The sequence below is a fragment of the Ornithorhynchus anatinus genome, chromosome 2 (assembly GCF_004115215.2).
Source record: "Ornithorhynchus anatinus isolate Pmale09 chromosome 2, mOrnAna1.pri.v4, whole genome shotgun sequence".
In the NCBI taxonomy this organism is placed as follows: Eukaryota; Metazoa; Chordata; class Mammalia; order Monotremata; family Ornithorhynchidae; genus Ornithorhynchus; species Ornithorhynchus anatinus.
Genome location: NC_041729.1, coordinates 148,368,326 through 148,394,777, shown reverse-complemented (window position 1 = coordinate 148,394,777; position 26,452 = coordinate 148,368,326). Strand labels below are relative to the sequence as shown.

Here is a 26,452-nt window from a genome sequence, read left to right as displayed (position 1 = left end):
GGGTTTAGGTGGGAAGATGAGGAGAAGTTTTGGATATATTAAGTCTGAGATGTTGGGAGGACATCCACGTAGTGATGTCATAGAGAAGCAGTGTGGTTTAGTGGATAGAGCACCGGCCTGGGAATCAGAAGGATCTGGGATCTAATCCTGGCTCTGCCACATGTCTGCTGTGTGACCTTAGGCAAGTCACTTAATTGCTCTGGGCCTCAGTTACCATACCTATAAAATGGGGAATAAGAGCGTGAGTCCCATGGGAGACATGGACTGTATCCAACCTTATTAACATGTGTCTACCCCAGCGCTTAGAATACTGCTTGGCACATAGTAAGTGCTTAACAAGTATCATGATTATTATTATTATCATTATTAGATGTCCTGGAGTCAGGAGGAAATATGATACTGCAAAGAAGGAGAGATGTCAGGGTTGGAGATGATGATTTGAGAATGATCCTCATAGAGATGGAAGTTGAAGCTATGTGAATGAATGAGTGCTTTGAGGCAGTTGATGTAGATGGAAAATAGAAAGCAATCCAGAACTGAGCCTTGAGGGACTCCCAAACAATGCACCAATCAATCGTATTTTAATATATTTAATCGTGAGCACCTGCTGTGTGCAGAGCACTGTACTAAGCATTTGGGAGAGTAAGTACAGCATAAAAGAGTTGGTAGACATGTTCCCTTCCCACAACAAGTTTAAAGTCTAGAGAGAGAGATAGATATTAATATAAATAAATAAATTACAGGTATGTACATAAGTTCTGTGAGGCTAAGGGAGTGGTGAATAAAGAATGCAAATCCAATTGCAAAGGCAACACAGAAGGGAGTGGGAGAAAAGGAAAAGAGAATTTAGTCAGGGAAGGCCTCTTGGACGAGATGTGCTTTTAATAAGACTTTGAAAATAGGAAGAGTGATCATCTGTTGGCTGTGAAGATATGGCCTTCCAGACCAGAGGCAGGACATGGGCGAGAGGTCGGCAGCAAGATAGACAAGATCGGGGTACAGTGAAGTAGGGGAGCAAAACGTGCGGGCTGGTAGTAGGAAACTGTAGGAATGAGTGCTTTAAAGCCAATGGTATGAAGTTAGAAGGTGGAAGGCATAGGAGGAGCCTCTGAAAGAGACTGAGAAGGAGAAGCCAGAGAGAGAGGAGGAGAATCAGGAAAGGGCAGTGTCAGTGAAGCCGAAGTTGGATAATGTTTCACGAAGAAAGGGGTGGCCCACTGGTTCAAAGGCAGCTGAGAGTTTGAGAAGGATTTGGATGGAGTAGAGAACTTCGGATTTGGCAAGAAAGAGGTCATTGACAACTTTAGAAAAGGCAGTTTCTATGGAGTAAAGGGAGTGGAAGCCAGATTGGAGAAGTGACAGGGAGATAATTGGGGGAGAGGAAGTGGAGGCAGCAGGTGCAGACAACTTGCTCACAGATTTTGGAGAGGAATTAGGGGGGAGATGGGGAGATAACTGGAGGGATCCTTGGAGGTCTCAAAATCTTTATATCTATTTAATAATAATTACTATTTTTATGGAATTTGTTAAATACTTCCTATGTACCAGGTACTCTTCTATGTATTATTTACTTGAGAATTAGCAGGAAACATCATGTGCTTTCATTTTACTTCCCAAGCATTTGGTACAATGCATTGTGTCCAAGAGGTCCTCAATACACAGCACTTTTGTACATAGCTGTAATTTATTTATTTGTATTGATATCTGTCTTCTCCCCTGTAGACTATAAGGTCATTATGGGCAGGGAATGTGTCTGTTTATTGTTGTATTGTACTCTCCCAAGCACTTAGTACAGTGCTCTGCACTCAGCACTCAATAAATATGATTGAATAAATGAATAAATATATTCCATTATGACCACTAACATAATAATAATAATAATTGTGGTATTTGTTAAGTGCTTACTGTGTGCCAGGCACTGTACTAAGCGCTGGGGTGGATACAAGGAAATTGGGTTGGACACAGTTGGGGCTTGGGGTTTCCAGTCTCAATCCCCATTTTGCAGATGAGGTACTTGGGCACAGAGAAATGAAATACCTTGCCCAAGGCCACACAGCAAGCAATTGGCAGAGCTGGGATTAGAACCCACATCCTTTTGACTCCAAGACCTGTGTTCTATCCACAAATAGCAAGCTCTGAGGGCAGGGATCATGTTTACAAGAACATCTGTACTCTCCTAAATGTTTAGTGTAGTGCTTCTCACAAAATAAAATCTTAGGCAAATTCCTTGAAGACAGGGACCTCATCTTCATTTATATTATATGTTCCTAAAAGCTTGTATTATATTCTTTCAAGCATTTAGTACAGTGCTCTGAATACTCATTCAATAGTATTTATTCAATAGTATTTATTGAGTGCTTACTATGTGCAGAGCACTGTACTAAGCGCTTGGGATGAACAAGTCGGCAACAGTAAGTGCTCAGTAAATATGACTGATTAAAAGCCCACTTCAGTGCTCTGGACACAGTATGCTTCATAAATAGCGTTGCACAACTGAGCAACCCAGCACCAAAACATACAAGCCTAGTATGGATTTTTTGAGGGAAAAAAAGGATTTTTTGAGGGAAAAAAAGGATTTTTTGAGAGTCTGCTGGGCAGTGTGGAAAGGACAGAAGGTGTTGGAAGAGACAGTCAGTGAGAAATTGTCTTTTCTCTGAGGGTCTACTTCATGGCAGAGCCCTTTCGGTTCTTTATCCTATCTGCCTGTGTGGCACAGAGACTCTTCATTAGATCATCTTTTCCTTCCTTGTCTTTGAGATTCTGTTTTGAGGAAGAAAACATACAGAACAACTGCAAACCAGCATTGGAATTTAAAATACTGAAGAGGAAGGCAGATGATAGTTTCTGTTGGACAGACTTGATGTTCTGCCCCTCTTCTAAGAACGAACTTCTTTCTCTTATTGGAGTTTCACTCACGGTCCCATCTCTCTGACCCACAGTTTGAACATTACCTTACAGGACTGTCTCTTCCCCCATCTAAGTCGTTTGAAGGTTGTCTTCCTCTTCTTTACATCTCCAAAGCCAAATTCTTTTGTCCAAGCCTTCTAAGAAACCTTTTCCACATTTTGGCAAGAGCCTATTCTAGCTTCTGAATTGACTTCTACTCAGATCCGGACTCTAATCTCCAGCTATATTATGTTCTCTCAAACCACTAGGAAAATATTGTTCTCTTTCAAGTGCTGCCTCCTCAGGGCTCTTTTGTCCATTTTCACACTCTGCATCACTCTGCTCCTGAATGGAACTCTTACCTCATATGGATCCATAGTTACTCCAATTGCAGTATCCAAGCAGGTCTTTCCTTGAGTCCTTGAATTTCCTTTCCATTTGAGGCCCAATCTGTTTTTTTCAGTCCTCCAGATTACTGGAACCATCTCCCACATTCATTCATTCATCATTCAATAGTATTTATTGAGCGCTTACTATGTGCAGAGCACTGTACTAAGCGCTTGGAATGAACAAGTCGGCAACAGATAGAGACAGTCCCTGCCATTTGATGGTCTTACAATCTAATCGGGGGAGACGGACAAACGAGAACAATGGCAGTAAATAGAGTCAAGGGGAAGAACATCTCGTAAAAACAATGGCAACTAAATAGAATCAAGGCGATGTACAATTCATTAACAAAATAAATAGGGTAATGAAAATATATACAGTTGAGCAGATGAGTACAGTGCTGAGGGGATGCTCCTTTCCTCCAAAACTTACCTTGCTTCTTCTAGAGAATTTGACCAGACTCACTTGAAGGAGTTGAAGGGAAATTGGAAAGGGTTGCTCTTGTATGCCATCAAAAAATATGATCTTTTGGAAAAAATTTGGACTTGGGAGAAGTCAGACCTGGGTTCTAGTGCCAGCTCCGCCCTATATTTGTTGTGTAACTTTGGGCAAGAAACTTAACTTCATCATGTACATTCATCCATTTATTCAATAGTATTTATTAAGCGCTTACTATGTGCAGAGCACTGTACTAAGCGCTTGGAATGTACAATTCAGAAACAGAGACAATCCCTTCCCAATAATGGGCTCACAGTCTAAACGGGGGAGACGGACAGCAAACCATCCTTCATCTGCAAATGGGGATAACATATGTTTTCTCCTCCCCGCTTATGCCACAAGCTCCAAATGAGGTAGGAACTGTGTTCGCTCTGATTATCTTGATTCTCCCCCATTGCCAGGCACAGTTATTGGCAGATCTTTTTCAAATGCCGTTGAGTTGTTTCTGACCCACAGCGATTCCATGGATACACTCTCTTCAGCAGGTCCCGCCTTCTGTCATAAAGTTGTTCTGGTATGTGTATCCATAGAGTTTTCTTGGTAAAGATATGGAAGTGGTTTACCATTGCCTTCTTCCATATAGTAAGAACTTGAATCTCTGGCATTGTCTTTGATAAACGTCTTGATCACTTGATTAATTCATTCATTCAATCATTTATTGAGCGTTTACTGTGTGCAGAGCACTATACTAAGTGTTTGGAAAATACAATTTGGCAACAGATAGAGACAATACCTACCCAACAACGGGCTCAGAGTCTATAAGGGGGAGACAGACAACAAAACAAGACAAGTAGACAGGCATCAATACCATCAAAATAAATAGAATTATAGATATATACACATCATTAATAAAATAAATAGAATAATAAATATACACAAATATACACAAGTGCTGTGGGGTGAGGAGGAGGGTAGAGCAGAGGGAGGGAGTAGGGGCGATGGGGAGGGGAGGAGGAGCAGAGGGAAAAGGGGGCTCAGTCTGGGAAGGCCTCTGGAGGAGGTGAGCTCTCATTTGGGCTTTGAAGGCAGGAAGAGAGCTAGTTTGGCGGATGTGAGGAAGAAGGACATTCCAGGCCAGAGGTAGGATGTGGGCCAGGAATCGACAGTGGGACAGGAATCGACAGTGGGACAGGTGAAAATGAGGCCCAGTGAGGAGGTTAGCGGTGGAGGAGCGGACTGTGTGGGCTGGGCTGTAGAAGAAGAGAAAGGAGGTGAGGTAGGAGGGGGCAAGGGGATGAGGAGCTTTGAATAATGTTGGTATTTGTTAAGCGCTTACTATGTGCAGAGCACTGTTCTAAGCGCTGGGGTAGACATAGGGGAATCAGGTTGTCCCACGTGGGGCTCACAGTCTTAATCCCCATTTTACAGATGAGGTCACTGAGGCACAGAGAAGTTAAGTGACTTGCCCACAGTCACACAGCTGACAAGTGGCAGAGCTGGGATTCGAACTCATGAGCCCTGACTCCAAAGCCCGTGCTCTTTCCACTGTGCCACGCTGCTTCTCAGCCAATAGTGAGGAGGTTTTGCTTCATATGAAGGTTGATAGGCAACCACTGGAGATTTTTGAGGAGTGGGGTGACATGTCCAGAGCGTTTCTGGAGAAAGATAATCCGGGCAGCAGAGCGAAGTATAGACTGAAGTGGGTAGAGACAGGTAGTTGGGAGATCAGAAAGGAGGCTGATGCAGTAATCCAGTCTGGAAATTATGAGTAATTATACTAACAAGGTAATGGTTTGGATGGAGGGGAAAGGGCAGATCTTGGCAATGCTGTGAAGGTGAGAACGGCAGGTGTTTGTGACAAATTGAATATGTGCGGTGACTGAGAGAGTGGAGTCAAGGATGACACCAAAATTGCGGGCTTGTGAGATGAGAAGGATGGTAGTGCCATCCACAGTGACGGGAAAGTCAGGGAGAGGACAGGGTTCATCCGCCTTTGACTCTTTCCCATGCTGCCACTGCCCAGAACAGGTGAATCAACTTCAACGCTTCGGCTTAGACCTTTTCATTCGGTTATCCCTATATGGAACAACTCTAAGCTTCACCAGTGAACATAAACTCTCCTGCCACTATAAGGTGTCAGCTCATAGGACTCATAGGATTCACATTGGCAAGTAGTAAATAATAAATGCTATTTTTTAAAGCTCTGAAATTATTTGAAAATAATATAAATGCAACACTTACTAGCTATTAGATCAATGTTTTGCATATTGAATGCTCGTGAAATCTGACTATTACATTTCAATTTGGGAGCTTGTGAAAGCTTGCTGGGTTTGTTTTATTAGCTTACTCTTTAGACTTGACAAAGATCGAATTCTCTTAGAACATCACTGGAGAGAACACCTGTAGATAATCCTTGCAGCAGGCTTCCATCACCAATCTGTGATATTTTAATAATGTTATGTGCAATCTATTGCCTGGATTAATAACAGTGCCTAGGCTGAATCTAAACCAACCACAGTCCTCAATTAATTTACCAGTGGGACCTTTTCTGATATACAAAATCATTTATTGGCATATTGGTTAGCATCCTAGAGAGATCAGTTTGTTTTACTGAATTTGCATCTTATTCCAGAATTGATTCTGTTCTATGGAGCAGCATTGCTTTTTCTCTAAAGTAAAACACTCTAAAGAAACATTTTTTTTTATTTTTTTTAGGTACTACTGTAGCACTTGTTATCCTTGGTTTGGGGTTTTTGCTGTCAGCTCAGGTCTCACCACAAGTTACACATAAGCCAACAGATCCTTCAGGCCAGAACTCAACTTGCCTAAAATACAGGTGAGATTTTGTGATCAATCATCGATAATCAGGAAACCATTTGTTATTCGAGCCTGTATTGATACCTTATTTTATCCTAAATGTCCTATGCAACTTATCTATAATGTGGATCAGTCAATCAGTGGTATTTATTGAGTGCTTACTTTGTGCAGAGCACTGTACCAAGCATTTGGGAGCATACACTACAACACAATTAGGAGGCTCATTCCCTGCCTGTAATGAGTTTACAGTCTAGAAGATCAGAGGTTGATTTTTTTGTATTCTGTAAAGAATGATCAATATGATTTTTTCTTAGGATAATAAGAAAAGTCCTCTAGACCATAATCTCCTTGTGCACAGGGAACATGTCTACCAGCTTGGATGTACTGTACCCTCACAAGTACTTAGTGCAGTGCTCTGTGGCAGTAAGCACTTAATAAATATCAATCAATTAAAGGTATGTACTAAGCACTTCTTGTGTAGAGAGCACTGTACTAAACATTTGAATTGATAGATATGTTTCCTGCCCACGAAGAGCTTTCAGTCTAGAGGGAAAGACTGACATTAATTCAGATAAAGTACAGATATGTTCATTAGTGTAATGGGCCAGAGAGTGAAGTGAATGCCAATTGCTCAAAGATCCAAGTTCATAAGCAACGTGGAAGGGAGAGGGAGTTGTGGAAACAAAGGCTTAATTGAGGAAGGTCTCTTGGAAAAGATGTGACTGTAATAAGGCTTTGAAGGTGAAGAGAGAGTGGTGGTCGGGCACACATGGAAGGGGTGGGAGTTCCAGGCCAGACGGAGGACGTGGAAAGAGTTCAGCGGCCAGATAGTCGAGATCAGGGTACAGTGAGCAAACTGGCCGTAGAGGAGTGAAGTGTGCGGTCTGGGCTGTAGGAGATCTGTAACATAAGATAGGAGGGTGCAGGCTGATTCAGTGCTTTAAAACGGATGATTTCTGTTTGATGTGGTGGTGAATCGGGAACCACACTGGAGGTTCTTGAGGAGTGAGGAGAGGTGAACTGAACTTTTTTTTAAGGAAAATAATCCAGACAACAGAGTGAAGTAGGGACTGAAGTGGGGAGAGACAAGAGGCAGGGAGGTCAACGAGGAGGCAGATGCAGGAGTCTAGGCGGGACTTTAAAATATGCTTGGGTCAACAAAGTAGCAGTTTGGATAGAGAGGAAAGGGTAGATTTTAGTGATGACGTGAAGGTAGAGCAAAGACTGGAAGCTCACTGCAGGCAGGGAATGTGTCTGTTTATTGTTGTGTTCTCCCTAGCGCTTAATACAGTGTTTTGCACATAGTAAGCACTCAGTAAATATGACTGAATGAATTGAATGAATGAATGATTTGGTGTTAGATTGAATAGGTAGGTGGATTGGGAGACATGAGTCATGGATAATGCCACAGTTAAGGGTTTGTAAAATAGGGAGAATAGTGGTGTTGTCTTCAGTAAATGCCACTGACTGATAGTAATTACCAAGTTACATACTGAAGATACAGTATGGCCTAGTGGCAAGAGCCCAGGCTTGAATGTTAGACACTGTGGGTTCTAATCCTGGCTCCACCACTTATCTGCTCTGACCTTGGGCAAGTCACTTAAATTCTCTGTGCCTCAGTTACGTCATCTGGAAAATGGGAATTAAGACTGTGGGACAGGGACTGTGTCCAACCTGATAACCTGTGTCTACCCCAATGGTTAGTACAGTGCTTGGCACATAGAAAGTGCTTAAATAATAATAATTATTATATTTATTATTATTAAGTTTAGATCCATCAGCAACATGACCTTGTGGAAAGAGCCCAGCTCTGTGAGTCAGGGGACTTGTGTTCTTAACCTGGCTCTGCCACTTGTTTGCTCTGTGACTCTGAGCATGTCACCTAACATCTCTGTGCCTCAGTTTCCTCAACTGTAAAATGGGGATTCTATATCTGTTCTCCCTCTGACTTAGACTGTGAGCCCCATATGGGGCAAGGACTGTGTCCGACCTGATTTTTCCTGCACCTACCCCTGCGCTTAATACAGTGCTTGACCTATAGTTAAGTGCTTAACAAATACCAAAATTAATCATTATTGTTATTATGGTTAATTCATTCATTCAGTCTTATTTATTGAGTGCTTATTGTGTGCAGAGTACTGGATTAAGTGCTTGGTAAGTACAATTCAGCAATGAAGAGAGACATCACTGCCCACACTGGATATACAGTCTAGAAGGGGGGAGAAAGACAACAAAACAAGTAAACAGGCATCAATATAAATAAATGGAATCATAGATATATACACATCAAAACAAATAAAGCCGCATCAATATAAATAAATAGAATTATAGATATGTACATATATACGCAAGTGCCTTGGGGTGGGAAGAGAGGGGTAGAGCAAAAGGAGCGAGTTGTGGTGACACGAAGGGGAGGGAAACCTGAGGAAAAGAAGAGCTTAGTCTGGCTAAGAGCTTACTATGTTCTGAGCACTGGGCTAGATTAAGGGTAGTCAGGTTGGACACAATCCCCATTTAACAGATGATTTAACTACAACCAAGAGAAGTAAGTAACTTGCTCAAGCTCACACAGCAGACAAGTGGTGGAGCTGGGACTGGAACCCAGGTCCTTCTAATTCCCGGCTTATACGCTATCCAGTAAGCCATGCTGCTTCTCATCAGTGTATGTGTTTGGTTGAGACACTGGTCAGTAGGTAAGGAACTTTTTTCCAACAGTGCGAGCCTGTTTGGATGCAGTGTACCATAAGACTTACAACATCAGGCTTCCTCAACATGGGTTTTTAGCAGGACAACTGGATATCAGGTAGTAATGAAGTGATTTGAAAGGTAAGGGACTGATTGTCAAAAGACCTGAAGGCAAATCCCAGCTATGCTTGTGGTCTACTGTGTGGCCGTGAAATAGCCACTTGACCTCTCTGTGTCTTAGCTTCATCATTTATATAGTGCGGATAAGATATAGCTGGAGCTCCTCATGGGCTTGGGACTAGGTGATCTCATGACTTTTTGTCTACCCCAGGCTTAGCCAACAGTAAGCGCAAAAATCTATGTTATTAATGTTAGAAATTGTGCCGAATGGTGAAAATAACCACCCTAAAATTTAGGAACTTTATGACTGCCAATTTCACCTGTGGTGTTTTCAGCCTAGAGAAAAGGAATCAGGGTCCCCTGTTTTCTCCTTCGCAACTGACATTTCTTGAGACGAGAAAGAAAAGGATTTTGCCAGGGAGTCTAAGATAAATGGGGCCAGGTGGCTGCCAGTGAAGGAGGGGACTGAAGATAAGATTGTGTCAGAGGGCGTGGTTGGAGCGGCTGGAAACTGAGACCAACTTGGTGGCATTGACTTAGGCATGAGGAAATTATATGGATCCCCACTTCAAAGCCTTATTGAAGGCGCATTTCCTCCAAGAGGTCTTCCCTAGGCCCTCCTTTCCTCTTCTCAGGTTGCACACAGTCCCTGTCCCACATGGGGCTCACAGTCTACGTAGGAGGAGGAAACAAGCAGTGAATCCCTACTTTACAGATGCAGAAACTGAGGCCAGGGAAGTTAAAAGACTTACCCAAGGTCACACAACAAGCAAGTGGCACAGCTGAGATTAGAACCCAAATTCTCTAAGTACCAGTTCCATCTGCTTCCCCTAGGTCATACTGCCTCCGACTAGGCTATGCTGCATCTTTTTTTTTTTCTGGGATTTGTTAGGGGTTTACTATGTGTCAAGCACTGCTCTAAGTACTGGGAGAGATACAAGTCAGTTGGGTGGGACTGTGTGCAACCTGATTAACTTGTATCTGCTCCAGTGCTTAGAACAGTGCTTGACACTCAGCAAGTAATACTGTCATTATTTAATGAATTCCTTAAAGATTTTTCAGTCAGCCTAGATTTTTGGACTCCAAGGGGCAAGTGGCAGTGGTGAATTTTACTTCATATTCCGGGGATCAAAAATTAAATTTCCAGTACTCACTACAGAGAAAATTGGTCTGTTTAGAACATGAACTTTCAGTATTTTTGTACCCTGAAAGAGGAAAAAAGCACTCTTCTACAGCAAGATGCTAGCATCAGCATCTGTTGACAGATTTTTTTTTTCCTTTAATTTCAAAGTAATTAACCCCTCAAATTGCTGATTTTAGAATGGAAACCATTTCTAGAAAGCAAATCAATGTCCCAACAGCAAGTTCTTATTATTCAGTAAAACTCTCCACAGAAAAGAATTTGTTTCTAATGCCTAGGGCCCAGGTATTCATCGCTTTTGCTCATCTTGTGTACTATATTGATTTTCCCCTTCATCCTTCCCCAAGCTCTTAACAGATTGAAAAGAGGTTCATGAATGCTCGGTCTTGAACGATTCCAGAGGCAGTGTAGCTACTTGAAAAAGCATCGGCCTGAGTGTCAAGAGATGTGGGTTCTAGTTCCAGTTCTACCATTGACCTGCTGTGTAACCTTGGGCAAGTCACTTAACCTCTCTGAGCCTCGATTCCTCTGTCTGTAAAATGGGGCTAAGAGACTTACTTTCCCAATGTCTTAGATCATGAGCCTCATGTGGGTCAATCACAGAGTCAGCACTTAAATACCATAACAACAGCACTAATATATGATTATATTATAGTATTATTACCTGGTCTTCTTCTTACTTACACTGTGAGCCCCCCATGGGGCAGGGACAGTGTCCGACCTGCTTATCTGGGAAGCAGCATGGCTCAGTGGAAAGAGCCTGGGCTTCGGAGTCAGAGGTCAAAGGTTCGACTCCCGGCTCTGCCACTTGTCAGCTGTGTGACTGTGGGCAAGTCACTTAACTTCTCTGTGCCTCAGTTACCTCATCTGTAAAATGGGGATTAACTGTGAGCCTCACGTGGGACAATCTGATGACCCTGTATCTACCCCAGCGCTTAGAACAGTGCCTTGCACATAGTAAGCGCTTAACAAATATCAACATTATTATTATCTTGTATCTGCTCCAGCGCTTAGAACAGTGCTTGGCACTCAGCAAGTAATATTGTAGTGTGTGACACATAGTAGGTGCCTAACAAATACCATAATTATTAGTAGTAGTACATGTAATCAATCATTCATTATACATTACTATTATAGTCCAGAGATAATATCTGATTTAACTCTTTTAAGAAACATTATTCTGACCTGAATTTTTTGTCTTCAGAATACTTGTTGCTGATACAGAACATTGTGCAAAACCATTTATAATATGTAGTCATATTTTATCTGTGTGAGTCACTACCTCTTACACCCTTTTTCAAAACAAATTCTCACAAACATGTCCTTTCATTCCTGAAGATACCTCTACGTGGATCAGCCCTTTATAACCCAAATCAAATTCTGCTACATACAGTGACAGTCCGTCAGAGGCTTTCTAGAGTAGGAAATCAAGGGCCTTAGATGAGATACCACTTTGAGGGGAATTTAAAGGGACCTGTCTTGTTTCTCCCCCTCTTCTCCTTCAATTATTCTATTGAATTCCTTCCCTTTCCCTACTCTCCTATCTGCCTGGAGAGGTAGAACCAGCAGCAGCAAAAGCAATTGTGTAGTTTTTGGTGGGTTTTTTGTTTTCCTTCTTTTGGTGCTTAATAATGGTTCTTTTCCTGACACCAGATCTAAAATTAAAAAAAAGTCAAAGACTGAATCAGTTTTAGTTCTCCCTCTGCAGTCCTCCCTGGGGTAGTTTTTTGCAATAGTTCATTTCCAATTAATTTCTTCTTTCCAGTGTCGGTTAAGGCTAACAAAAGTGTCACTTAATTTTCCGTCCTGTACTCTTCAAATTTTGTTGCCCTTTTATCATTCACCTTACTCGAAAATATCTACCTTCTCTTCCAAAGCCAAGCAGCGGTGTTCATTCAGTTGCAGTTCTGCTGGTGACTTCATGAAACTGGCATCCCATTCCAAGGGAGCATATTTGCCTTCCACAGCAAGGGTCAAAACCTACCTGCGGGAACCACTGGACCTTCAAGGGGTCCATTAGAAACTAGCTGAGAAGCAGCAAGGCCTAGTGGATAAAGCACAGGCCTGAGACTCAGAAGGACCTAATAATAATAATAATGTTGGTATTTGTTAAGCACTTACTGTGTGCTGAGCACTGTTGTGAGCACTGAGGTAATAATGTTGGTATTGGTTAAGCGCTTACTATTTGCAGAGCACTGTTCTAAGCGCTGGGGGAGATACAGGGTAATCAGGTCGTCCCACGTGGGGCTCACAGTTAATCCCCATTTTACAGATGAGGAAATTGAGGCACAGAGAAGTTAAGTGACTTGCCCACTGTCACACATCTGACAAGTGGCAGAGCCAGGATTCAAACCCATGACCTCTGACTCCCAAGCCCGTGCTCTTTCCACTGAGCCACGCTGCTTCTACACGGTAAATGGGAATCGGGTTGTCCCATGTGAAGCTCACCGACTCAATCCCCGTTTTACGGATGAGGTAACTGAGGCACAGAGAAGTTAAGTGGCTTACCCAAGGTCACACAGCAGACAAGTGGTGGAGCCTGGATTAGAACCCAAGTCCTTCTGACCCAAACCCGGGCTCTTTCCACTAAGCAGGTTGTGGGGTGAAGTGCTTAAGAGTTCAAGCGTAAGTGCATAGGTGACACAGAGGAGAGAACAAGTAAGGGAAATGAGAGCTTAGTCAGGTAAGACCTCTTGGAAGAGCTGTGATTTGGTCATGGGACATAGAATCAAAAAATGGCATCTTACACAGACTGGTTTTCCAATTTTATTTTACCCCCTCTAGACTGACAGTTCATCGTGGGCAGGAAATGTGTCTGTTTATTGTTATAGTGTACTCTCCCAAGCAGTTAGTACAGTGCTGTGCACACAGTCAGCTTTCAATAAATACAAATGACTGACTGATTGACTTTTACTTTACCTTTCTCCCTCCCTCCTGATTGTATAAGACTTTATGCCTTGAAAACCCACTGGTCGTGTGACCATAATGAGAAAGAACTAGACGAATAGTCGACAGAGCCAACTAATCTACAGTCTCCTGTTCTTTGTATTTCAGAGAATTCACTCATAACATTAGAGTTGCATTGCATTTTCAGACCAACTTGTTTTCCAGTACTCTTCCCCTCTTCTAATTCTAACATAGGAAGGACAAGCTACCAAACATCCTGATAGGAAGACTACAGTTAGGAACACAGATATGCAGTCCGCCTCACTAGTTGAACCTCAGCTAAATTAAGGGGCAGATATGGGCCCCCAACAACCGTTTCCTTCAATCAAAATTGAGTTAAAGTTCTGACGTTAAGTCGATGGGGTAGAACTGTAGAATGACCTTCACACAGATCTTGGCACCCAGTGAATCATGAAGCCATTGCAGGTGTTAAAATTTAACCGTGTTGTTTTCCTAAATCACATCCGATTTTGAAACGGCACATTGTCAAGCAGATTAAAAGACACTGTTCTGCACCGATCTTCTTGTCTCCGTCTGAGTAGTTTGAAAATATCCATTATTACAGAAGCCAGGTGTTTTATAATAAGACAAACTATTGCACCCAAAAGCTGTCTGCTGAGGAAGAAATCCTCAGTTCTGCCCAGCAGGAGGGAAACATAGGGATTAGGGAGGCAGTGCACTCTAGTGGATTCAATCAATCAGTGGTATTTAGTGAGCACTTACTGTGTGCAGAGCACTGAACTAAGCATTTGAGAAAGTACAATAAGCTCGCTGTGAGCAGAGAACATATCTACCAACTCTGCTCTATTAGACTCTCCCAAGATCTTAATCCAGTGTCCTGCAGTCTCGTCTTGTTTTATGCCGTCGAGTCGTTTCCAACCCAGAGCGACTCCACGGACCCATCTCTCCCAGAACGCCCAACTCTCCGTCTGCCATCATTCTGATAGTGGATCCAGAGAGTTTTCTTGGTAAAAATCCAGAAGTGGTTGACCATTGACGCCTTCCACGCAGTAAACTTGAGTCCCCGCCCTCGACTCTCTCCCTTCCTGTTGCTGCCTGGCACAGGTGAGTGTTGACTTGTAGCATATTGCCTTCCACTCGCTAGCCACTGGCCAAACTAGGAATGGAATGGGTTTGCCTCTGCTTGACTCCCCCTCCTGTAGCCGAGACAGGTAGACTACTGCAAACTCTCCAGCTGCGACCCTGAGAGAGGGGCTGCACACGGTAGGTGCTCCATAAATACCACCGATCGATTGACTACAATGCAAGTATTGGTAGACGTGTAAGCTCGTCTCTGGACTGTAAGCTTGTTGTGGGCAGGGAATGTGTTGGTTATGTTGTCCTGTTGTACATTCCCCAGTGCTTAGTACAGTGGTCTGCAAGCAGTAAGCGCTCAGTAAATATAATTGAATGAATGAATGATCCCTGCTTATAAGGAGCTTACGTTTTAATGCAAAGAGAATCAAACTCAATTAAGAATACTGAGTTCTAGTCCCAGCTCTACGACTGGCCAACTGCGTGATCTTGGAATAGTAACTTAAACTCTCTGAGCCTCGGGCTCCTCATCTGTGGAATGGGGTAAAAATAACTTGTGAACCCCGTGTGGGCCATGGACTATGTCTGAACCTGTAACTTTGATTCTGTCACAGTGCACAGCACATCTTAAGGGCTAAATAGATGTCATTATTATAGTAATCATAATAATAATTGGTGCTGGCAAAGAGAACTGGACTTCAAAATAATGAAAGACCAAAATGTAGTCATTAATTCAGTTGAATTTATTGAGCGCTTAATGTGTGCAGAGCACTGTACTAAGTGCTTGGAAAGTAGTCCTGAGCCATAGTCCCGAGTCCTGCTATAGCAGAATTATAGTGGGCTCCATTCTGCAAAGCTCTTTGAAAAAACTATCTCCTCCAGGAAATATTAATGGAAATAGCACGGACCTGGGAGTCAGAGGACCTGGGTTCTAATCTTGCTTTACCACTTGTCTGCTGTGTAATTTTGGGCAAGTCACTTAACTTCTGTGGGCCTCAGTTTATCTCATGGAAAATAGGGATTAAGACTGTGAGCCCCATGTGAAACATGGATTGTCTGACCTGATTATCTTGTGTCTACCCCATTAGTTAGTATAGTGCCTGGCACATAGTAAGTGTTTAACAAATGCCATTAAGACATAAAACAAACAAGAAAACTCAAAACATTCTTTATTGTCCTTTCATTCAGGCCATCCAATTGGTCACCTAAGCACTTTTCTGAACTTATCTTTTTACTTGATATGGATACCCTTTGCTGACATGTTAATTAGTATCCACTTTCCTTTCCCTGTAGATTGTAAACTTCTTGAGGACAGGAATTAGAGGACAGAAATTAGAAAAGCAGCATGGCCACAAGCCTGGGAGTCAGAAGGACCTGGCTTCTAATCCTGACTCCAGCGCTTGTCTGCTCTGTGACCTCGGGCAACTCACTCCACTTCTCTGGATGTCAGTTACCTCATCTGTAAAATGGGGATTAAGACCTTGAGCCACTTGTGGGAACAAGGACTTGTGTCCAATCTGATTAGCTTGAATCTATCCCAGCATTTAGTAGAGTCCTGGCCTGTAGTAAGCGCTTAACCTTAAAAAAATTTAAAAATGCATCTTGTAGTTTTGGGGTACATCTCTTGTATGTGGGTGGGGAACATGTCTACAGAGTCTGTTATATTGCACTCTCCCAAGTGTTTAGTATAGTACTTTGCATACAGTAAGCAGTCAATAAATTCCATCGATTGGTTAATCACCTAGTTCTGTGCTCTGTTTGCTATAGGCACTTGGCTTAAAACTAGCACAAATGGCAGCAAGTCTTTGAAAAGACTTATTCCCTTTTTACATAGTCTACCAATGATTATACTACATGCTTGAAGCCTTATCTTGAAACAATTTAGGCAAAACTATGAGGCAAAATAGAGAAGCAGTGTGGCTCAGTGGAAAGAGCCCAGGCTTGGGAGTCAGAGGTCATGGGTTCAAATCCTGACTCTGCCGCTTGTCAGCTGTGTGACTTTGGGCAAGTCACTTCCCTTCTCTGTGCCTCAGTGGCCTCATCTGTAAAATGGGGATGAAGACTGTGTGCCCCATGTGGGACAATCTGATCACCTTGTGTCTTCTCCAGCACTTAAAACAGTGCTTTGCACATAGTAAGCGCTTAACAAATACCATCATTATTATTATTATTATGAGGTATTATTATGGCTACCTTGTAGCAAGATTTTCGAAATATTTCAGCTATAAACACTGTAATCCCTTCCCCCTCATTCAGTTGTGTTGCATTAAGAGAAATAAAAATAGTATTTAAGCATTTATTATTATTTTCACTTAGATCTCTACCCTGCGGACATTTGGTATTCATCCCACCGACAGCATTTATCAGTCATATTGATTGAGCGCTTCCTGTGTGCCAAGTACTGTACTAAGCTCTCGAGGAGTACAGTGCAACAGAGTTGGTAGACCCAGTCCTTATCCACAGTGATCTTATGGTCTAGAGGACTGTATGTATACTTATGTGCCTATCTTTAATTTATTTATGCACATTAATGTCTGTCTCCCCTTCTAGACTGTAAGCTCCTTGTGGGCAAAGACCATATATCAACTCCCTACTCTTACAATAATAGTAATTATAATGATAATACTTCTAAGCCTTGGGGTAGATACAAGTTAATCTGGGAGGGCGCAGCCCCTGGACTACCTGGGCTTTACATGTAAATAAGACAGAGGGCAGATATTAAATTCCCATTTTCCAGACTTGAAAACTGAGGAACAGGGAAGTGAAGTGATTTGCCCAAGGTCAAACAGCAAGCAACTGGTAGAACCGGGATTAGAATCAGGGCCTCTGACTCCCAGTCCTGGGGTCTTTCCCAAGAACTTGGAACAGTGATCTGCACACAGTAAGCCCTCAATAAATACCACTGATTGCTAAATTGATTACTTAGTATGTGCAGAGAACTGAACTAAGCACTGGGGAAAAATTACACAGAGGAGAGTTAGAGATAGATGCTGTTCCCCTAGGGGCACACAATCTAGAAATGGGATGGGGTAGGGTGTGGAGATAGTAGGAGAGATGAAAAATATAAATGTATAATATAAAAGGATAATATTAAAGGGAGGAGTCCAACAAGTATGCCTAATGGTTAGAGCACAGGTCTGGGATTCAAAAGGACCTAGGGTCTAATCCCTACTCCACCACTTGTCTTCTCTGTGACCTTGGGTAAGTCATTTCACTTATCTGTGCCTCGGTTCCCTCATCCATAAAATTAGAATTAAGGCTGTGAGCCCCATGTGGGACATAGCCCTTCTAGACTGTGAGCCCGTTGTTGGGTAGGAATTATCTCCTTTTGTTGCTGAATTGTACTTTCCAAGCACTTAGTACAGTGCTCTGCACTCAGTAAGCGCTCAGTAAATATGACTGAATGAATGAATCTACCCCAGCGCTTAGAACAGTGTCTGGCACATAGAAAGCACTTAACAAATACCATAAGATTTTTTTTAAAAATGTCTGCTGGTAAAGGGAGCCTAGAGGGACCTCCTAAAATTTGTGAATGCTGCGTGCAACCCCTGCTGCTTCAATCCAAGCAGCCCAGTGTGTCCATCCCGATTTGCTTGTGTGCATCCCAGCATTTAGTATAATGCCTGGCACATAGTAAGCACTTAACAAATGCCACATATTATTATTATGTGGCTGGGGTATGTCAGGATCAGGAAGCGAGGGTGGCATGGTGTGATGGCGACAGCATTCTTGGGGGATTCGCTTAGCTACGCAAGTGAGAGAGAGCTGACTGGACAAATTTTTACCTTTTCTGGTATTTATTGTAGGATTTGTTAATTGCTCCCCATGTGCTAAACACCTTTCTAAGTGCTGGGGTAGTTACAAGTTAATTAGGTTGGGCAGGGTCCGATGTTGCAGATGACATGCAGCTATGATGTTGTCTTAAAAATAATAATAATAATCATGGTATTTGTTAAGTACGTACTATGTGCCAGCCACTGTACTAAGTGCTGGGACGGATATAGGCAAATCAGTTTGGTCACAGTCCCTGTCCCCCATAAGGCTTATAGTCTCAATTCCCATTTTTCAGATGAGGTAACTGAGGCACATAAGAGTGAAGTGACTTCCCAAGGTCACACAGCAGACGGGTGGCAGAGCCGGGATTAGAACTCATGATCTTCTGACTCGCAGGCCTCTGCTGTATCCACTACACCATGCTGCATCTAAATCCTTAGTTCCCAATCCTGTGATGCTAATGTCGTAGGTCGTTTTTCATTTGGGTTTATTTTTATTTTTTCCCCAAAACTGACTTAAGCCTCGTTTCATTTTTATAGATCCTGATGAAAAGGTTAGACGATCAGTATGTTCTGAAGTTGTTAAACGAGGGCAATTTGAACAGGCAGAATGATCCAAGAATCCATCAAAATACCCATCCTCCTGTTCTCTCCATAGAGTTTAACCGTATTCATCGATCACGTATGGTCTATTAATTTTCTTTCTCTGTTGTGTGTGATCCTCTCCACACATCGATATTTTGTTCTGTCTTAGCATATTTTCCATCTGACCCATTAATTGCTTCTCTCCCATTGCATTCCGGAACAATCCATCATAGCCCAGCCAACTCTTAATTGTTCAATTTGTGGATCAGCCAAAATCCTGGCTTTCCTTCTTTCCTCTGCCCTCTATCATATGGACCTTTCTCTGTGTGTTAGCACCACCATCCAAAGGGGGTCAAGGACGAGAGAGGAAAGGAAGTGACATAAGTGAGTGACGTCAACATCCATGAGATTATTCCCGATGCCCCATCCAGTTGCCCATTCCCTCTCCCTTCTCAGTTCCTCTAGTCTTCTGCTCCTTGCCAATTCACCCATTCACTATCTTGGGTCCACACTGGATCTCCTTATCACAGGCAAATGCATCTTTTCTATCCTCACCAAATCTCTGACAGTGGTCTCTCAACGTGCTCCCATCATTACCCTATATACCCTCCTGCAAAATGGTGCTTGCCCCCAGACAGAGAAGGCTGATCTCCCTCTAGACTGTAAACTCATTATGGGCAGGGATGTAGTAAGCGCTCAGCAGATACCATTGACTGATTGATTGATCTCTAAACACTCTCCACTAAATCCAGGTCATCACCCCCCATTTTGATCCCCTAGACAGCCTCCTCTCTCGATGCACAAATCCATTTTTTTTTCTTTTGGGTATTTGTTAAGCACTCACTAGGTGTCAGGCATGGTACTAAGTGCTGGGATAGATACACGGTTGTCAGGGTGGACAGTCCCTGTCCCCCATGGGGCTCCCAATCCTAATCTCCATTTTACAGATGAGTAACTGAGGCACAGAGAAGTGAAGTGACTTGCCCAAGATCACACAGCAGACAAGTGGCAGAGCTGGCGTTAGAATCCAAGTCCTTCCGACTCCCAGGCCCACTCTCTGTCCACTAGACCACGTTGCTTCTCCATGCCCCCAGGTGCTTAGTACAGTGCAATCAATGAATGATATTTAATGAATGCTTATTATGTGCACTGTACATAATAAGCATTCACTAAATACCATTCATTGATTCATCTCAACCAAACTCCACTGCCGCATTCTCCTGTCCATCCGTCCATCTCACACCCCTGTCAGTTCTGGATCGCTGCCAGAATGCACTTCCTTTCCTTCTGTGCTCATGCCACAGAAATCTGGTGACAGAAATCCAGGCAGCAGGCCAACTTTGGCCACTTTGGCCACTTCCAATTCATTCATGAGAAGCAGCATGGCCTAGTGGATAGAGTGGGAATCAGACGGTCATAGGATCTAATCCCGGCTCTGCCACTTGTTGGTATTTGTTAAGCGCTTACTATGTGCAGAGCACTGTTCTAAGCACTGGGGTAGACACAGGGGAACCAGGTTGTCCCACATGGGGCTCACAGTCTTAATCCCCATTTTACAGATGAGGGAACTGAGGCACAGAGATGTTAAGTGACTTGCCCACAGTCACACAGCTGACAAGTGGCAGAGCTGGGATTTGAACTCATGAGCCCTGACTCCAAAGCCCGTGCTCTTTCCACTGAGCCACACTGCTTCCCACTTGTCTGTTGTGCGTGATCTTGGGCAAGTCACTTCACTTCTCTGGGCCTCAGTTCCATCTGTAAATTGGGGATTAAGACTGAGAACCCTACGTGGGACAGGGACTGTGTCCAACCAGATTATTATGTGTCTACCCCAGCACTTAGAACAGTGCATTTAACCAATACCTTAATTATATTATTATTATTATCATCTTTACATACTATAATTCAGCCCTCTCTGTCTTGTCAGTAGCACAGTTCCACTTCCTTTATCTATTCGTATATCCATTGCTCCCACCAACTACTATAATCTTTAAACTCCTTCCTAAAACTTCCATTCATTCATTCAGTAGAATTTACTGAGCGCTTACTGTGTGCAGAGCACTGTGCTAAGTTCTTTCAATAGTATTTATTGAATGCTTACTATGTACAGAGCACTGTACTAAGCGCTTGGAAAGTACAATTCCGCAACAAATAGAGACAATCCCTACCTAACAGTGGGCTCACAGTCTAGACGGGAGAGACAGACAACAAAACAAAACAAGGAGACAGGCATCAATAGCATCAATATAAATAAAATCTGTGCCCTCCGTCCCCTCCTTTCTCACTTGGTGAACTTACCAACTACTGTGTTGACAAAATGGAAACCATCAGGTACTCTCAGGTTTCCTTCTCTCCATTCCAGCTTCCTCCACCCTCGAACACTTCCAATCTTTCACTGTTCCTGGGCATGTCTCAAGAGTAGATTACCCACTGCTTTCAAAATCTACCAGTTACACAGACACCTCTGACCCCATAATTTCTCACCTTCTAAAACAGTTCCTCCCACTCTTCTTCCCTCCCTGATTGTCATCTTCAACCATTCATGAGCAAGTTGTCTATACCTGCTGTCTCGAGTTCCTCTCCTCCAAGTCTCTCCTTAACCCTCTCCAACCTGGCTTCCATCCCTTTCACTCTACAGAAACCGCCCTCTCAAAAGTAATAATTGATCTCCCTCTCACCAAATCCAACGACCTCTACTCCATCCTAATCCTCCTTGACCTCTCAGCTGCCTTCAACACTGTTGACCACCTCTTTCTCCTGGAAGCATCATCCCACCTCGGCTTCCCTGACACTGTCTTCTCTCTCCTGGTTCACCTTCTATGTCTCTGGCTGTTCATTCTCAGTCTCTTTTGTGGGCTCCTCCTCTGCCTCCAGCCCATAACTGTGGGAGTCCCTCAAAATTCAGTTCTGGGTCCCCTTCTGTTCTCCATCTATACCTACTCACTTGGAGAACTCATTTGCTCACATGGCTTCAACTACCACCTCGGTATTCATTCATTTATATTTATTGAGTGCTTATTGTGTGCACATTACTGTGCTAAGCACTTGGAGGAGTACGATGTAATAACAAAAAGACATATTCCTTTTCCACAACGAGCTCACAGTCAGGATGATTTCCAAATCTACATTTCCAGTCCTGATCTCTCTCCCTCTCCGCAGTCTCACATTTCCTCCTGCCTTCAGGACATCGCTGCTTGGATGTCTCACCGATGCCTCAAATTTAACATTTGCAAAACAGAACTCCCTATCTTCCCACACGAACCCTATCTTTCCCTGTTTGAGGGCGTTAAAGCTTATGGTAAGGAGTTTCCATTTGATTCGGAGGGAAACGGGCAACCACTGAAGGTTCTTGAGATGTGGGCAAACATGGCCTGAATCTTTCTGTAGAAAAATGATCCAGGCAGCAGAGTGAAATATAGACTGGAGTGGGGCGACATAGAAGGCAAGGAGGTCAGCAAGAAGGCTGATACTGTAATCAAAGTGGGATAGGATAAGTACTTTGATTATGAAGGGGGAAGGAGTTCCAGAAAATTCAATCAATCGGTCATATTTATTGAGTGCTTACGATGTGTGGAGCACTGTACTAAGTGCTTGGGAGAGTACAATATAACAAAGTTCCCAGTCCACAAGGAGCTTACAATCTAGAGCAGGGAGACAGACATTAAAGTAAATTAATAAATTACAGATAAATGCATAAGTGCTGTGGGTCTGAAACCGGGAGGTGAATAAAAGGTGCAAATCGAAGAGCAAGGAAAAGATGTGGTTTACATGACTTGAGAAATGGGACAATAATGTCCACAATATGGATCTTTGAATGGCGAAGTCTCTTATCCCCGCCTCTACCACCCCCCCGCCACTCTAACAAATCCTTATCCTCCCTCCAAATCCTCCAAATCCCAAATCCTATCCTCCTCCTCAGAAAAGCAGCATGGCTCAGTGCAAGGAGCCTGGGCTTGAGAGTCAGAGGTCATGGGTTCGAATCCTGGCTTTGCCACTTGTCAGCTGTGTGACTGTGGGCAAGTCACTTCACTTCTCTGTACCTCAGTTACCTCATCTGTAAAATGGGACAACCTGATTACCCTGTATCAACCCCAGTGCTTAGAACAGTGCTCTGCACATAGTAAGCGTTTAACAAATACCAACATTAATTATCCTCAAAATCAAAGTCCTCAGGGACTGTTAAATCCCCTATAGTCTTTGGGTGAAGAAGGAAGGTGGCTTGCCCAGAGCATGCTGAACCCATGAGAACCAGAAGGTTAAAAACAAACCCATCATATTTCTGACCTCTCATATTATTCATATTCATCTCCATATTGTTTTGCCTGAGATTTGCATAATCACAATCATTTCAGATTATCTTCAGCAATACCCTGTTTTATCTAGTCACCATTTGCCAAACCTGATCCAGGTGCTGGAACAAAAGCAACCAAATGCCAGCTCACGCTGCTAAACGTCTTTCACATGGTTGCCAGACCTAATGAATGGTCTTTTATGGCCAAGTCGATTCAGTTTGCTAACAAGATATGATAAAATGCAAAAGAAAATCCCATATTTTTTAAAGGTAGGTAGGATAAAAATGAGATGATATGTTTGCTCTTGGCAAAGAGAGAAAACATTTTTCAGAACACAGTACACGGGCTTTAAGATACTAATCAGGTCACCAAAGAAGCAATTTTAGATGCCCCAAATCTGTGCAGATTAAGGATTTTGTAGAATAAACTGAACAAACTTTAGTATTGTAATGAATGGACAGCACAGAAATTCATAAACAAATCAAAACCAAGCAATCCAAGATGTAAGTTACTCCAAGCAAGAGAAACCAGGCAATGTATCTGCCAAAGAGAGAAATGAAATTAATAGAAGTCCTAAAAGAAGTTTATCTGTGAGACTGCCCCATAAAGAAGATGTATAAAAGAACAATTGGCCATAGAAGAACAAGGCAGAAGTACTAAACGGTGTGTACCAAGCATCTTGAAGGTAATATTATTACATACTGTGTGTGGGTGTCACTGAGAGGACCATTATGCAACAGACAATCCATTCTACACAAGGCTACATTCAACTGATCAGCATGACCTAGTCAATAGAGCATGGGCCTGGAAGAGCTGGGTTCTAATCCAGACTCTGCCACTTCTCTGCTGTGTGACCTTAAGCAAGTCACTCAACTTCTCTCTGCCTTAGTTACCTCATCTACAAAATGGGGATTAGGTCTGTTAGCCCCATGTGGGACAGGGACTGTCCAATCTGATTAGCTTGTATCTATCCCAGACCTTAGTACAGTGCCTGGCACAAAATAAGTACTAAACAAATACCCAACTGTTGTCCTGTAGTTTTCGTGTCCAGATTAGATGCAACATGGCCTAGTGGAAAGACCACGGGCTTGGGAGTCAGGGGGCCTGAATTTTAATCTCAGCTCTGCCACCTGTCTGCTGTGTGACTTTGGACAGGTCACTTAACTTCTCTGTGCCTCAGTTACCTCATCTGTAAAATGGAGATTAAATTCCCCTCCCTCCAATTTAAACTGTGAGCCCCTTGTGGGATAGGGACATCCTGCTCCTGATATTTCCATGTGGCCCAAATAGCTTTCTGAATGAAGGAAGCCTTGTAAAGTGAAATGTAAGATGTTTCTAGAGAAATGATTCCAATATTATTCCAAAATCTTGGACATACTTGTTTTCTTCAAAGCGCACTGAACTCACGATAGACTCAAGGTCACTCCCTGAGTCATCCACATATCTGAGGCCAATGCAAGAGCATCTGGTTAGAGATTAATTGGATCTTTAATGATTTGTTGTTGCTCTTCACTCTGGAGCAGAACTCAAGGCCTTAAGGCAGATGAGCTGGAAAGAAGAAATATAAGTACAGAAATATACTAAAAGAGAACATTGGTCAGATCTGTTTTTAAGGACCTCATTCCCTCGTTGCATTGAGCTGAACCACTTTGTGAATTTGCCCTCTGGTATGAATTGAAGACCCTGCTAGCTAGTCTTCCTCCTATCAACTCCCAATTGTAGTTGTCAAGATGAATATATACATCTGAGCCTGAGAAATAGAAAGCTGTGTGACTACATGAGAAAAATGACTATTATTATTGATATTCAGGGTACTCACACTGGGCACGATTATTTGATCAGCCTCAATTTTTGCTTTCAATCAATTCAGCATGTCATTTGATACACCCACATTGGTGATCCCTGTGAGAAAGGTGTATGATTGTGGAGGAATAAGTAGATAGCAACAGAAATGATGCCAGCGGGCCCTTAGGCAGCCTCCCCCATAAGGAGAGAAGCAGCATGATTAGTGGATAGAGCAGGGACATGGAAGTCAGAAGGACCTGGGTTCTAATCCCAGCTCCGCCACTTGTCTGCTGTGTGACCTTGGACAAGTCACATAACTTCTCAGTGCCTCAGTTCCCTCATCTGTAAAATAGGGATTAAAAAAGACTGAGAGCTCCCTGTGGGACACGGACTGTGTCTAACCTCATTAGCTTGTGTCTACCACAGCTCTGAGTACAGTGCATGGTACGTAGTAAGTACTTAATAAATATCAAAAATAATGCCCTCATTGTATCTCCACTGTTATAGAACCTTATATTTAGGGCAAATATTATCCCAGGCTCAGAAATTCCTGGAGCCTACCCATACTGTTTAAGCCAAACCAAGGTGGATGGATGCTGTATCCCAAGAAATAAGGAACTTCCGCTCTAAGAAATCATTCTAAGTTCCCCAAAACCAATCTCATGTCTCAAGTGAGTTATTGTTGAGGGAAACAATATAACTTTGAGACAACAAGATGTTCCCTAGGGAAAAAGGAAAAATCTATAAAGAGGCAAAAATGAGATGTGTCAATCTACCAAAGAGCAAACAATGACAGACACAGTGTGACTTAGAAAAAGCACAAGACAGGGAGTCAAGTGACCTAGTTTTTAATCCCAGCTTGTCCACCTGCCTGCTCTGTAGCCTTGGGAAAGTCACGTAACTTTTTTTTTAAGTGGTTACTATGCGTTAGGCACTGTATGAAATGCTGGGTTAGATACATGATAATCAGGTTGGACACAGTTCATGACCCACATGGAGCTCACGTTCATACGCATTTTGCAGGTGAGATAACTGAGGCATAGAAAAGTGACTTGCCCAGGATCAAGACAGGTAGAGGAGCAAGGATTAGAACCCAGGTCCTTTGACTCTCAAGCCCGGGCTCTTTCCATTAGGCTAGGCTGTTTCTTCCTGCCTCAATTTCTTTGTCAGGAAAATAGGGGTTAAATACCTGTTTCTCTCCCCATTAAACTGTAGTCCTTTTGTGGGAGAGGGACTGTGTCTGATCTGATGATCTGCTATTAATCACAGGGCTTGGCACGGTGTTTTAAAAGCCTGAAACCTAGAAAAGTGCTGGAGGCAGCCAGCGTCCAGAGAGGGATCTTGTCAGAACACCATCAATAGGAAATTACGAAAGAAACTCTTAAAAGTTTTTTGACACAAACTTTAAGGTAGAAGAAGGGGCCCTGGAGTAGGATTCTAAAGCAGTCTTGGCAATCAAAAGGATGGGTGGTAAATTATGTCTGTTTTGGAAGAAAAGGATAAGCCTATTTGTGGAAAACAGTAAGGAAGATTTTTGACTTTGATTAATAGTAACCATCATC

At 42.8% G+C, this 26,452-nt stretch overlaps 1 protein-coding gene across 1 annotated transcript in view; it reads left to right on the top strand.

Moving 5' to 3' along the window:
* The window catches only part of SLC2A13 (solute carrier family 2 member 13), a 426,989-nt gene that overhangs the window by 313,211 nt on the left and 87,326 nt on the right, over nt 1-26,452 (top strand). The window contains exon 7 of the mRNA XM_029047238.1: nt 6,427-6,547. Within this exon, the coding sequence (XP_028903071.1) occupies nt 6,427-6,547 (121 nt within the window). The remainder of the gene's footprint in view (nt 1-6,426; nt 6,548-26,452) is intronic.